The sequence below is a fragment of the Colobus angolensis genome, unplaced genomic scaffold (genome assembly GCF_000951035.1).
Source record: "Colobus angolensis palliatus isolate OR3802 unplaced genomic scaffold, Cang.pa_1.0 Scaffold380, whole genome shotgun sequence".
Taxonomy (NCBI): Eukaryota; Metazoa; Chordata; class Mammalia; order Primates; family Cercopithecidae; genus Colobus; species Colobus angolensis.
The window spans coordinates 391,185-406,196 of NW_012117155.1; the positions used below are offsets into that span (position 1 = coordinate 391,185).

General features: G+C 46.3%; 1 protein-coding gene across 1 annotated transcript in view; it reads right to left on the reverse strand.

Annotated features, from left to right (window-relative positions):
- Positions 1 to 13,119, reverse strand: part of SPON1 (spondin 1, extracellular matrix protein) — a 313,956-nt gene extending 300,837 nt beyond the window's left edge. Inside the window, exon 1 of the mRNA XM_011954285.1 lies at positions 12,677 to 13,119. Within this exon, the coding sequence (XP_011809675.1) occupies positions 12,677 to 12,914 (238 nt within the window). The 5' untranslated portion in view covers positions 12,915 to 13,119. The remainder of the gene's footprint in view (positions 1 to 12,676) is intronic.
- Positions 13,120 to 15,012: the final 1,893 nt, after the last annotated feature.

Genomic DNA, 15,012 nt, shown 5'->3' on the forward strand with positions numbered 1-15,012 from the left:
ATGTGTTTCAAAGAGCTGGTCCTCAGGAACAATGATTGAACCTCCAAAGAAAAAGTCTAGCAGGTGCCAGTGAAGGACCACTGGGAGGATTGCAATGGAGAGAACTGGCTTTGGGGACGATTCTTACAAGTTCAGGTTATGGTGAGATTTGGGTAAGTCCTTATAATAAACCAAGGCTTCCTACAGCCCATGACACTCAAAATAGAGTGCCCTGTGAGGACCTCCCTGCCCCTTTCACCCCCACACAATACCTCTTTACTTTTCTGGAATACCTCTCACCCAATGTTAGTTCAATATGTGTTTATGAAACTCTCTGGTAAATGCTTGTCTCCCCTAATAACCTGTACTCTCCATGAATGCAGAAACAAATTCTGTCTTGAACTCCACTGCATCTTTAGCATCTAGCATACCACTTTACACATAGTAAATGCTCAATAAATACTTGTCGAATGAATGAACAAAAAAGGTTTTATTTACCTTAAATGCATAGTTTTCTCATTCCTATTCTGGCCCCTTTCCCAAAGTTCCCATGGGTTACCTTGAACAATATGCCAACCTCCCTCATCCTTTTATCTTTACTGAGCATTTGGTCTACACTAGCTCAGGGCTACATCCCTGGAGATAGAGTAAAAAAGAAATGGCCTCTGCTCTCTAGGAGCACAGTCTAGTATCTGGAGGAAAAATACGTATCAACAGATTTTTTTATAACATGTAAAGTGTGTTATGGAGGTACGAACAATGTGTTCTGAGGTTGAAGAGGAGAGAACATCTGCGTCTATCTGGGTGGATTCGGAGAGGCTTCAAGGGGGAGGTAGTATTTGTGTTGTAAGTTGAATGAGGAATAGGAGTTTGTCCAGTGGACAAGGGAAGCAACAGCATCCCATGTAGCAGAAAGACGTAATGGGCCAGTCTTGGTCCTGGAAACCAGAACTAATTCTGTATTTCATAAGTTGCATTCTGGGAGGAAGGGTGTGATAAAAGGCTTGGTGAGGAAGATAAGCAGGGAGAAGATGATCAAAGGCCTTCAATGCCTTGATAAGAAGTGTAGATATCACCCTGGGTGGGGGGATAATGCAGTACTGAAGGGTTTGAGCTAGGAAATTTCATATTCAGATTTATGGTTTAGGAAAATCAGGCTGGAGGCTGTGTAATTATTGAATTACAGCTTTGCCCTAAAAGCCACATCAGTAACAAAGGCTTGCCTTATTTATATGAAGGCTGATATTTCACAATAGAGCCTGGCCTCAAACCCCGACCCAGGGAAGAGTTCTTTCCATCCTTGGGTACACTTACCCTACCTAATTACCAAATAGCTTTCCGTGTCTTTCAAATGTTGGTGTGTCAACCTTCTAACAAAAACTCTAATAAACTATTACCCAAATTCATCTTCTATGCCTATTACCCTCATTGGATCTTGTCCAGTTCCATCTTCCTCCACACTCTGTCTCTTGGGTTTCAGAATTATTAATAGAACCCCAACCTCAGTGAGAAGATCCTGAGTCCCAGCTCCATCCTATGGCCAGCCCCTGCCAACCACCTGCTATGTGTTATTGAAATGCCCCAGTCTTCATGCTACACATCTCAACCACAATGCACTTCAGCTTCTGCCTTAACTTATAACATGGAGTTGTAAAGACTGTGGGGGCATTAAGTTAGTCACAGTGCTCCCCTTTCTACTCTGCACAACTTCCAGAGCTCTGAGGAACTGCAACTCATATATTTCTATGTAAAAAATTGGCACAATAATTAAGGTCACCTAGCCAGGATCAGGCAAGAAAAGATTTGCTGGTGATGGCCTGGAAGACTGGAAGGCAAGACTGATAATCCAAAAGTGAGCAGGTGAGGATGGTGGGGTTGGATTATGCTGTTCCCCTGGATGGCCTTCTTCGGTCAGTGCTCTCAGCATCCCCAGGCAGAGATGAAGTTTCTCCCATTCAAACTGAAGATCATGCATACTTAAATTTGTAAGGGTCATTTTTCTATAACAGACGTAGCTAACAGACTTATTTCAAATTTCCCATTTATCATATGTAATTTTGGGCAAGTTACTCAAGCTCTCCTTGTCTACATGTCCTTACCTATAAAACCTCAGTAATATTTAACAGTATGTACCTCCTGTTGTCATCATGACAATTAATGAATTGGTAATGGGAAGTATATAAAAACATTTGCTAAATCAATAAAATATATTAAAAAATAAATCAGTCTCCTCTGTGAAATAAGGATCATAATTATCATCTCGTGGATTTGTCATGAGGATTCAAGGAGATAATGCAATCAAGCGCACTGCAGCAGCTCAATAAAAGTTAATCCTTTCCCCCTTGTGTGACCTCATCATGGAATAGCTCAGAGCTAGATGAATGGGTCCTGAGCTGAACAACATGTGGATAGCAGGAGGAATAATAGGAAGGATGCCTCTGGGGAGGTAGAGATGTGTCAGCTAAGAGAGCATATCTGGGAATGTGGACAAGGGCAGAAAGCTCTGGGGGACCCCCACTGCTGCCCCTACTCTGACCCTGTGGTCACCGGGACTTCCAATCACAGTTCGTCCTCCCTCCTCACATATCAAGTCACAAAAGTGACGGTGATCCAGAGCCAGTCTATCTCCATGCCATTGCCCTGGGCATGTGACCTACCCTGGACTAATCACAATCTTCCCTGGGATGTTTCAGTTTGTAGTTAGAAGGAAAGGGGCTTTTCTTTTAGTCACAGGATGAGCTAAGAGGATTTTCACTGAAGGTTGCTGGCAGCTATCCTCCCTGTCATTTGGAGAAAGTTTATCTGTAGTAAGAAAAAATGAGGACAAAACACAGCCAAGAGATTAAGGATGGAATGAGCAAGACAGAAAAGGTAGAAGCAAGGGACAAAAAAAGATAGAGAGCGAAGGAGGGAAGAGGGGACAGGGAGAGAGATGGAATGACCCCATTTGAGTCACTAGACCCATTTATGCCTGAAGTAAGAGCCACCCCTGGGCTTTGCAAATATGGGAATCAGTGCATTCCCTTTTCTGTTTTAGTTGGTTGACTTTGTTCCTATCACTTGCGGTGATAATTTTGAAGCAAAGAAAGAGAACATTCTGCCTAAACTATAAGAATCAACAGCAGGCTCAGGAAACAGTATTTAGAACTAAACTGAGGTGGCTTATGGTGGGGGTGGCAGTTCGTATGTAAATGTCACTGGGATGATAGCAGATCTGTTGACTTCAAAACTAGCTAAATATCAGCTTTAGGGAAAGACTCTAAGGAATGTCAGAGGGCTCTATCCTAGACTCTTTAAGTTGCTCAATATTCTTATCAACTTCATTGATAAAGACTTACAAGACCTTCTTATCAACACTGTGGATAATTCAAAATCAGATTATGTCAATAAGTCACTTGGTGACCGAATACAGATTCATGAATGGCTGACAGCTACAGGGATGGATCCAAACCTGCTGGATTAAATCGAACGAGAAACCATGTCAAATGTTATGTTCAAGGACCATTTTCACTAGTCTAGGTTAAAGAGGGAAGCAGGCCTTCCAGAAAATTGCAAGAATTTGAGTTGGCTGCAAGCTCAGTGTGATTCCAGACTGCAGCACAGCTGCCAAAATGGCAAACACAAGACCTGGCAAGCTTCACACAAGCACAATGTCCAGGACAAGGAGATAATCATTCTGTCATGTCCTGCCCCTAACAGACCACATCTGGGGCACAAAGTACAAGGGAGCAAGCAACTGCAACCCACAAAGAATGGTTAAAGAAACGGGACATTTTAGTCAGAAGAGAAGCCATAACAGCTATTTATTCACAAACATCTTAAGGGCTGACATATGGCCCAGGGGAGACCTCGTTTTGCTTGATTCCAAAGAACAGAACTTTGGACAGATGTGTGAAAGTTACATGGGAGGCAGACTTTGGTGGCAGAGAAGTACAAGCAAATCAGCCCTGGCTCAAGCTTCGCCAGTCTGTGAGTGTGGCTACCTAAGGAAAACTCATGGTTCTCTTCTCCTCATCACCGTACTGCCAAGCGGGAAATGCTGTAGTCGTGTCGGCTTTGAGGATATTCCACTGGTCACTAAATGAGTGTGTCTCATAGTAACAAGATAGGGCAATGATGTGACCGGGTGCTAATGTGTGTGGGAGACTGGAGCTGGGACTAGGAGAGGTGGTGATGGTGAAGCATGCTCATAGGAAAGGGGACACCTTTTCTTTGTGTCTTACCATTTTCCTTTAAAAGAGAGGGAGAAAAAGAATATAAGATTCCTAGAATCCAGCCTTTTGTTAGCGTGGGGCCCAGGAAAGTTTTTAAATTAAATTGAATTTTAGTTTAGTTTTTGCACTCTCCAAAGGCATAGCTAGGTTTGGAAAGTACTACAAATGACTCCACAACGTGCTGGTTCCAGGGAAAGTCACTTTAATAATTGGTGTCTAGGTTTGATGGCTCAATAATCCCCTCAGCCCTACTTCTCCAGATACTCAGAGCCAGTTTCTTAGAGTCAGTTTCTGAGGTTGGCAGCCCCTTGCCTCTGCCCTCTCTGCTTTTCACACCACAGCAACAGTGTTTCTGCTTCCACCATGCATGCAACTGCTCTCTCCTCCCTCCTAGTGGTCTGCACCCTGGATGCAGGCCATCTGCCCTCTGCCTCTGGCCAATGCCCCCGTGGCATTGGACATCCTTTCTCTCTGCCGCCACCACCTGGAGCTCCTTGCCCCCTGTCTGCCATCCCTTGGGTGCTCACCTTTCTCTTTGGCTGAGAGAGAAACACTTTCCCCTTCCTCCATCCAGCTCTCTTAGAGAGCTTGTACCAGGGTTCTTGGGGCTTCAATGATACTTTATTTTTTTTTTTCCAACAAATAATGATTTAATGCCTGCTATGCCCAGGCACTGTTCTGAAATTGAAGATAAAATGGCAAATAAGAAATACAAAGTCTTTGCTCTCATAAAGCTTGTATTCTAGCTGTAGGAAGCAGATAATAAACGAGAGAATTTCAGAGAGTGTTTAAGGCTATGAAGTAAACAAGATCAGGCAAAAGAGATGGGAAACATAAATTGGTAGTGAGAGAAGCCTCTTTAAAGAGATTCCCTTAAAAGATAAGGAGTCAACAATGCAAAGATCTGGGGACAACCATCCCAGGCATGAAGACGAGCAAGGATGAAGGCCCTGGGGAGGGAATGAGCTTAGTGTATTTGGAAAATTCAACGGACAGTGTTGTCAGGGGTTGGGAGAGCTTCCTGTAGCACCTAGAATCACCATTTGGTTCATACATCCTGCTGTGACTGTTACTCTGCCCACTTGCCCACACTCCTGCCCCAGACATGGTGACTTGTTCTTGAAACTCTTCCCTGCTTCTCTCACCCAGTCCATGAGACATATTTGCAAATATCTCAACCACAACTGTAGAGAGGGCTCAAGTTATTTCCTGTGGGTCTCCTAGCCTCAAGCAAATCAGTAGATGTGGGTGGTTCCCTTGTTTAACTTTTCCTGAACATTTCATGGAAGTTATAAATATTCTGTGAAAGGTAGAAGCCTGCTCTACATAGACCTTGCAAAGGACTTCTGGTGTTCTCACTTAACTCCTTGCCTTGTCCTATCTGCACCCCAACTCCATCCCTGCCAAAACATAATGTAAAAGTGGGGCATTTTATACCAGCAAGAGCTGGCAAGCATCACAAAAGACCTTTTGTGTGATATAGCAAGCTTTCTGACACCATAGATGCCCCAAGAGAGGTGCATTTGGTAAAAATCAAACACAATTGTACACTACTGGAGGAGAAAAGAGAGAGAATGTAATGCTTTAAATGACTTGGGCCACATGTCACTCCGTTCAATGCGTGAATGTGCTCAGCGAGCATGAGATGAGCCTCTCAGCTCCCTCACTCCACCATATGATGAGGATTTTGTACTTGCATATCAGAGCAAACCAAGGGTTTATCTGCTACTCTACTGAGGAAATATTGCTCTCTTCCACTGCTGGAGGGAAACTAGACGTGCTAGACTTTTTGATACATGCCAATTAGTTTCTACTCCTCTTACAGGAATATTGGGGGTAGGGTGTTTAGATAAGGCTAGGTTGAAGCTGCTATCTGGGTTTTATCTTATGTGTAATTTCAAAGGATTACTTTTGACTTATGTGATTTTTGCTTTCCATGGCTCTTTTTGAATCTAGCCCTCTAGTCCCATCTTAATGGAACTCTGCCATACTCAAACATTTTCTTTCATTTTCATTCTGAATGTATACCCCAGTGGGTTTTCATTTTTCTTTTTCTCTTCCCACACCACCCCTTTGCTTTCTTGGTTTATTTACTTAACCCTCATTCCTTTTGTTCTTTGCTACTTTCTCTTTTATTGAGAAAGAAGAATGAGACAAAAGAGGCCACAACACATGCTTGCATATACACACCCCAGAACTCCTGCCTCTGCTCTTTTTCCCTTCTTTCTTTTGAGACAGAGTCTCACTTTGTCACCCAGACTGGGTGCAGTGGCACAATCTTTACTCACTGCAGCCTCAACTTCCCCAGCTCAAGAGATCCTCCTGCCTCAGCCTCCTGAGTAGCTGGGTCTACAGACATGAGACACCACAGCCAGCTAATTTTTGTATTTTTTTGTAGAGATGGGGTTTTGCCATATTGTACAGGCTGATCTTGAACTCCTGGGGTTAAGCAATCCACCTGTCTCAGCCTCCCAGAGTGTTGGGGTTACAGGTGTAAGCCACTGCATCTGGCTTCCTCTGCTGATTCTTAGCAGGAACATCAGTTTATATGTTGTCAAGTTCATGCACCTAGATGACCTTTCACTGAGAGAATAAGACATATTGTGTTTTTACATGATTGTGCATGAAAATATGTGACAGAGACAGTTAATATGGTTCTCACAAATTTATTCTGTTTCATCTTTTAGAAAAATAAATCCTCCTTCAAGTTTTAACTGGGCTCATGGCTACCCAGCTAAATGCTATATTTCCCAGCCTCCCTTGCAGCTAGGTATGACCACATGACTAAATTTTTGCCAACAGAGTGTGTTTAGCAGTGCTGGGTGCAGTTCCTGGGTCACATTATTAAAAGAAAACTGCCGTCCTCTACTTCCTCTCCCCCCAGTCCCCTGCATGCTGACTGAATACAGATGTGCAGAGGTTCTCCTCGGCTGTAATGGTACTGAGGAGAATAACACCTTAAAACAGTGCTGTTTAGTAGAAATAAGCTCAAGCTAGGTGAAATTAATTTTGTTAACAGGTATCCATGAAAACATGTGAAAATAGGCAAAATTAGTTTTAACTAGTGTATTTTACTTAATATATACAATTATACTTTTAATATGTAATAATACACAAATTATTGAGACGTTTACTCTTTTTATACTAAATTTTCAACAATCATTGCATATTTTATACTTACAGCACATCTCAATTCAGAATAGCCACATTTCAAGCACTTCATAGCCACACATGGCTAAGTAGCTACGAACTAGACAACAGAGTGCAAGAAGATGTCAGGGGAACAAGGTAGAAGGAGCCTGGTTCCTGGATGGCCTTATGGAGCAAAGCCTCCTATCATGCTGGATCTCCCATTTACCTCTTGTTTAAAACACTGTGTTTTGGGTTCTGTTAGTAACATGAGCTTAGCCTGTACTATGACTAATATAACATGGTAAGAGTCCCCCCATCTCACAACAGAAATTGATATTGACCTATATATATGTGTGACAGTCTGTATAACAAGCAAATGGACAGCGTGAGAGTGAAAAGCTCCTCATATACCAGCCCATAGTGGTAAATGTATCAGTGATTATGGCTTCTTGATGCAATTGAAAAGAGTCAGCTGTAATGAAACAACTTACCTGTGTATGGGGAAGTACTCAAGTTTTAAACCTTGAAAAATTCCATTTTGATATGCTTTTTGCTATGTTTTTATTTCTTTCATTTGCTAAAACTCAGAGCAATAAACAATCTCCACAACCATTAAGCATTAGCTATAGCTGCATTTTCTAATTTTTTATTATCAGTTTGTACTACTTATTAAAAGTAGTAATGGTTAAAAAATAGTTACATAAAAAAGCGGGAATGGTGCAAAAAAGGGAAGAGAGGTAGGAGGGGTGGCTTAATTATAATATCAGCAGCAGTATTTACATTTTTAAAAACTCCACCAGCCAGGAAATAGTTTAAAAGACCTCATCCTGTGTAAATTTCTCAGATCCTAAATATGTCCTTTCCAAACAATAATTTTGCAGGCATGGTCATATAACATCTGTATGTAAAAATGAAACAACAGTAAAATCTATTTTTTCTTTTTTCTTTTTTTTCTGGGTTTTTTTGCTTCCCCCCTATCCAATTTCCTTTTGTTTCCCCATGAACAAAAGGAATTGGCCAAAGACTGACAAGGTTCTTCATGTTTCTAAATTAATCCTCTAATTTATGGAGAAATACAACATTGAAGCCAATAAGAGAAAAGAGCAAATGTGAATAAGGATTTATCACTTTATATTACTTTGTAGTAATATAAAGTAATTCTCCTGAGAGATGTCAGTTACTATCTTGATTTGTTGTTCTGTTTTCCTTGAAGGAAGGCTCACCATCCAGAAGGCTGAGGGTAGCTGAGTGAATTTCATTCTATTCCCAACTAATTTCATTGAGTCAACACAGAAGACTGGTTAAGAGCACAGATTTAGGAGTCACACAGATCTGAGATCGTATCCTGATTCTGCTGATTATTAGCTGTGTGACCATGGGTAAGGAACTAAATCTCTCTGAGATTTAGTCTTCTTATCCGTAAAATAGTAACGATCAGAAACTTCCTCAAAGTACTATAAGTAATAAGTGAGATGAGTAGGAAGAACTTAACACAATATCTTATCCAGGGCTTTGCTGCTAAGTACTTTTCTATTTCCAAAATAATCATCTCATATTTTTTTAGCAACCACTGTGTAACAATTTCTTTTGACATGAATTATTTCTAATTTTCACAGGAATGGTGGGAAAAAATCAAAACACTCTCATTTTACAGATGGAGAAATTGGCTCAGAGAGGTGAAGTGGCTTCCTGGGATCACACAGTGAATATGTGACCAAGCAGGACTTGAAACCAACCCACCCAACATCAAAGCCTGTGGGCTTTCCACCAGTCTGAGGTGTCTACTCCTGTGGTCAGTGAGTGTCTCAGTGTGGGACAAAGAAAAAGCCATGCAGCTTTGGAGGTCTGCAAACCTCCCAGTTTAGGATAAAACCCCCAATTATGCTTGAAGTTGGACCAGCTTTTGAAACCTCTACTGGACATTCTTTTCCCATGAAGTTCCTTGAAATGTCCCTTTAAAAAACATCTAGGAAAAGCCACTCTCATTAGCCAGAGTCTGACTTTATTTTCCTAATAAGCAGACCTCTGGTAAGACAAAAGAGCCTCTTTTATTTTCAGTCAATTATTGAACATTTCAGTGGATTTTCTTCTATTTGGCTTGAAATTGTGATCTGGGAAAGGCTGGTCCTGCAAATTGTCCTCCTATATAAGGGAAGCCCCTTGAGGATCCTCAACTTGTTATTTTTAATCACTGTAATCTCCTTTTCAAAGGAGGCCCTGGTCAGAAACAGAGCAGGCCTTTCAGAGCTTTCTAAAGCACAATTATTGCCGTTGGAGGGAGGGGGGACTGTGGGAAGAGGGAGGGAGAATAGAAGTGGTGGGAGAGAAAAGGAAATCAATATAATACTAACAACTTGGAAAAGACAAAATAATGATCTCAACTGGATTCAGGTTTTGGGGAAGAAATCCATGTTTCAGTCTTTTTTTAATAGTGACCATTTTATTCCGGTCTAGAGTACCTAAAGACTATACTTAGACAGCAGGCACAAAGAACAGAAGCTGCTTGGGGATGAACTGGAATACTGTGGACAAAGATTTGAGGCAGGAAAACAAGTCATTGATTCCAAGGATTGTGAGGGATCCTAATTCAGGAAAAAATTAAAAAGCAAATAGAACACCAGCAGAATGCCAACTTAACGGCCTTAAGTCAGGACAATGAGCAGAATGTGTTCGAGTTACTTTTAACATAATTATTCTAAGAAAGAAGGAGCCAGCAGAAAATGTCACAAACTAGGCCAGCAACTTTTCTTTCAAACTTTGAGTGGCGGAATCAGGTTTGCTAATTGCAGAATATTTACTTGGAAAACATCAGCATGGTTCCTGCAAGATCTCTTTCAAGGTCTTTTAGCCATAAGAAGGGAGAAAAGATGATTGCCCAATCTATAGCCTGAGTTGAGGTGTCAAAGTCCAGATGGGGGCTGTTTAGGCAGGAGTAGCCTGAAGGGTGAAAGTCCAGGACACTCCCTATCCAGTCCCAGTTCCCCACCTGCTGGCCCTGGACTTTTAGGTAGTTCTAAAACCTCTTTAGCCCCGTGAATACCAGCTGTACCTCCTTCCCAGTGTTAGGGCCACCAGCTGCCAATGCTCAACTAAAACACGGAGGATTAGTGTGAAAAGAGACACTGGGTACACTTGGCCTGAACCCCAGACTAGCCTAAGCCACTGAAACAATCCTCCTGGGCTTGGATTAGCGACAGTCTTAGGCAAGGCTCCTGATATGAAGAAATACCTCATTCATTAATTCAATTAATTCATGAGGACCCAAATAACCACCATTCACTGGTAGATGAATGGGACTGGAGGAGAGCTGAGGAAACCTGCTTTCAAATGCACACATGCTCTTCAAAAACAAAAATCTGATCAAGAACCTACCTCCATTAGTAAACCAATAAAGGCCTCACATTCAACTCTTACGCTTATTAGGCATCTCTTTTAGCTCAGGCACACTCACCTTTGTAAACTCATATCACCACCAAGAGAGGGTGGATAAACAGCTTTTTTGTTTGTCTGTTTGGCTTTTTCTTTCTTTCTTTTTTTTTTTTTTCAGCTAGGAAATAGGTGCAGAGAAATTAAATGACTTGCACAAGGTCCCACAGCGAGTAAACCCAAGTCTGTTGGACTCCAGAGCCACTTCTTTCTCTGCTACGTGGAGCGGGGACAGTTTCCTCTGTGAACTCAGGTCCTCAGTTTTGGGGAGGGCTGAATAGGCCAGTGAAGTTATACTCGCTTCCCTGCGGTCCACAGGGAGGATCGGCCCCCTCCCGGCTCCACTGAGTGGCAGTCACCGCCCGTCGGCGCGGCTCGCTCCAGCCAGGGTGCCAAGCCGCGCACTCCCTCCCGGGCTGGGCGGGGTGTTCTCCGCCCAAAATCTTTCTTTGTGGAGCTGCGCGCCGGGGTCGGATTGTTCCTCGCAAAGTGCTCAGCACGACAAGGTGCCAAGGGCACCAAGGAGCCGGCTTGGGGTAGCTCCGGGTGGAGGAAGTCGGGGACACAAACCCGGGAAAGGGGGAAAAGCCCTCCAAGAAGGGTGGCCCCTGGCTTTGGTCTCCAGCATGGCCCTGGCGCCCGCTGACACTGCCCCAAACTTTATCCTGTGTTGCTCCCACCGCTTCCGTCCAAGGTTCTCTGGGGAACTGGGAAGGCGGGGAGAAAAGTACAGTAGCTGGCAGCCCATTTGCCCCACCAGGTGCCCCAATGACCCGCTCCTCCCTGCTTAGCACCAGAGCTGACGTACGAAGGGGCGAGGGTGAGGGGACACGCTCCTTGGCGGGACCCAAGGTGAGGCCAGACAGGCTCCCTTCCCTTCCTGGTTACCTGTCCCCCACCCGGAGAGCGGCGGCTGCTGCACGGGGAAACGATGTCTGGGAGATGACCCTGTTGAGGAGCGAGGTGGCGGGCCTGGGGATACAGTCAGGCGTCTTTAGGTCAGCGCTGGTCGAGCTGCCTGTCCCGCCCAGGAGGCGCTCACCTGCTTGGACACCTCCTGCCTGAGCTCCCGAAACCCAGCTCTCAGCCGAGCGGCGTAGGCGCGACATCCCTGGGATGCAGAGACTCCGAGCTGCCGGAGCCAAGGTTCCCCGGCCTCCAGGGAGCAGGCCTTGGGCATCGGGGCTTCTCTTTCCATCTTCATCCAATTCCCCTTTCAGTTCGGAGCTTACCCAAAGCTCTTTGAGGACCCTGTCCCCACTGGGGACCTGTTCTGGAAACCCAAGATCCTCCATCTCGTCTGGGACCACGAGAGAATAATTTGGGGTTCTTTCCAAGGAGCCTTTCGAGGAGCTTTAGGCTGTCCCTGCCCCTCCTTCTCGCGCCCCAGGACCGGTTAGGGAGAAGCCAAGTCCCTTCTCCTGAAGAGACCTATCTAGGGAAGCCGGAGTGGCCGTCCCGCCCGGGGCCAGTCTTTGAGAATCGGGTACCCTCTCCTTCAGGGCCAGAGTGGGGAAAGCTGGGGTCGCTGCCTTGCCCGGGACCCGACCAAGAGAAACCTGGATTCCCTCCAGACCGATTTGGAGAAAGGCGAGTTTACCTCCCTCCTGCAGACGGCCGGGGGAGAAGCGAGCCTCCCTTGCAGTCAGGCTGGCGTGACGCGTGGCTCCGCCTGGGAACCGCGCGTCGGAGATGCGGGCTGCCTCTCCTGGCTGCGGCCCCCGCGACGGCCCAGTACGCTGGCTTAGGATCCGCGCCGAGCTCGCAGCTGCAAGGGCCGAGGGCAGCCAGGACAGAAGGGCCCTTGCGGGGCTGCACCCGCGCGGCGCGCCCGGAGACCGCGCGCCCTCCTCCGGCACCGCGAGGTCGGCGCCCTCCGGGGACCTGGTCCCGCGCTCCCAACGCCACGCCGGGCGGCCACTTACCGCGGTAGCTGGTTCCCGGCTTGTAGAAGTCGGGGTCGCCCTCCACGCGGAGGCTGAACTCAGTGTAGCCCTCGCGACGCGTGCCCTGGGCGCGCAGGATACGGCTGCAGTAGCCCTCTGACTTGGGCACTTTGTCCAGGGTCTCGTCGGAGAAGGCCAGCGCCGCGGCCAGGGGCAGCACCAGGGCCAGCAGTGCCGGCGTCCGGCTCAGCTTCAGGGGCGCCGGGGACAGCCTCATCCTCGCGGCCCCCAACTTTGTGCCGCGGCCGCCGGCCTTCGCCACGCGACTCCTGCCCGAAGTGGTCCCGACGAAGGCGCGACCTGGCGGAGCCGGGGCGGAGAGAGGGAGCTCGGAGCCGGCGTCGGCGACTCGGAGACCGTGCCAGGCTCGGCTTGGCGGCCGCGGAGCTGCGCTGCGCTGAGCTGAGCCGAGCGAACGAGAGCAGCGCGAGGAGGGGAGGGCCGCGGCGAAGGAGCGGGAGGAGGGAGGGCTGATTTTGCCCAGATCCCCCAGCGCAGCGCTGTTTTGTTTCCTCCGAACTGGCGATTAGCAACGCGGCCGTGTTTATTTTGCGACATTGGGTTCCCAGGGTCTGACGAAGAAATCGTGGCATACCGGACACTGTGGGCTCTGTCCCATGGCCTAGGAGGCTGCTGCTCCAACCCCCAGCTACACTCCGGACCCTCTGGAGGACGGTGCTCAGAGGAAGGAAAGCCTGAGAAATGACTTTTGTAGCACACCTGCTCTGTGCCCAGCAATATGCTTGGCGGCTTACTTACTGTATCGACTCGCCTTCATGTTCCCTACTCCCAATAAAGGTTACATTACTTTCACTCACTTTATAGATGAGCAAACTGAGACTTGCGACCAGTTACTGCAGGGTTAGATGCGGCGACTCCGGGCCCATTGCTCTTCCCAAGGCCATATTGGAACATGTCAGACTGGAGGCTGAGAAAGGAGAAACGACTCTTAGCTACAGAGCTTAGGGCCCACGATAATTTTGGAGATCTATGAAAATGTTTTCTTTAAAAATCAGAAGAAAAAAGTTTAGGTCAAACAAAATGTTTCACTATATAATGTTAATGTATTTGTATTTACACCTCCACAGTCATAAAATATGCTTAACCTGGAGGAAGGAGCCAGCAAAGGCAAAAGTGCCCAAGGCTCAGGAAGGTCCTCTGACTGCCCGGGAAAGGAGTTTCGAAAGATTCAATGAAGAGCCTGTGTTTTCTTGGCTTACATTTTAGTTCAGATTCTCAGTCCTCAGGGACAGATGTTCAGAGAGGTGCTGAGCCTGAGGGCCTGAAGGGAAAAGACCTGGGGCAAGAATCTCTCCCAGTGTCTCTCCGGGAAGACACCCAAATCAAACCTCAGTCCTGCCACTCACCCATTGTGAAGCTTGGGCTAGTTACTGCACTCTCCAAGCTTGTTTCCTGCTCTGGAGAACAAGGGAGTGGGGGTGGGTGCCAGTACATCCTTCCTAGAGGTAGTGGGGGGGATATGCTAGAGTTAAATGATATGACCCATATAAAAGACTCGAGCTGGTCTCTAGTGGCGCCCGCTCCCTCACCCACCTGGGGATACCTTAAGCCCCCTGCCTCTCAGTGCACACAAGCATCCCTCCCCAGGTGCCCTCAGAAGTTTTGGTTTCCTCTTCTTTTTGCCCAGGGCCTTCAACACACCTTAAGTGCCTACAATTAGCAAGCAATCTCCTTTGCTTTCCAGGTCAGTGTTTCCTCTTTCATAACGCTACAAACAGGCCCAGGGCACCACCTGCATGGGAGGCCTCCCATTCCTGCCTGCCTGCCCACTTACTCCTCAGTGCTTGTGCTGGAATTCCCATTGCCACTATTAACTGGGTGCCTTCTCTCAGAGGTCACCTGAGAGTAACCCCTTGCTGAAGCCAATTATGCTCCTCTCATCCCTAGCCCTTCTTGACCCTCACAGCACCTGATCCAGCTGATCGGCCCTCCTTTTTGAGGCGAGGCTCAGATCCACGTCTAAGTGCTGAGGGAATTGTCTGCATCTTCACTCCACTGGCTCAGCGCTCATGCTGCACTCCAAGTTGCACGGTCCCATTCATCCAGCAAGCTTTCATTAAGTGTAAATTTGGAGCTAGACTCTGTGCTGACCAGTAGGTAGAAGAGGGAACAAAAATTCATCCATCCATTCATCCATGCATCCATCTATCTGTCCATTCATTCATGACAAAGACCCTCCATGTGCTCAGTGCTTGGATAAAAAACACAAAGATATGTTACTTGCCTTTAAGGATTTTACAGGCCTGTGGCAAAGGCAGATATTAAATACATAATTATATGAAACTTTTCAAATG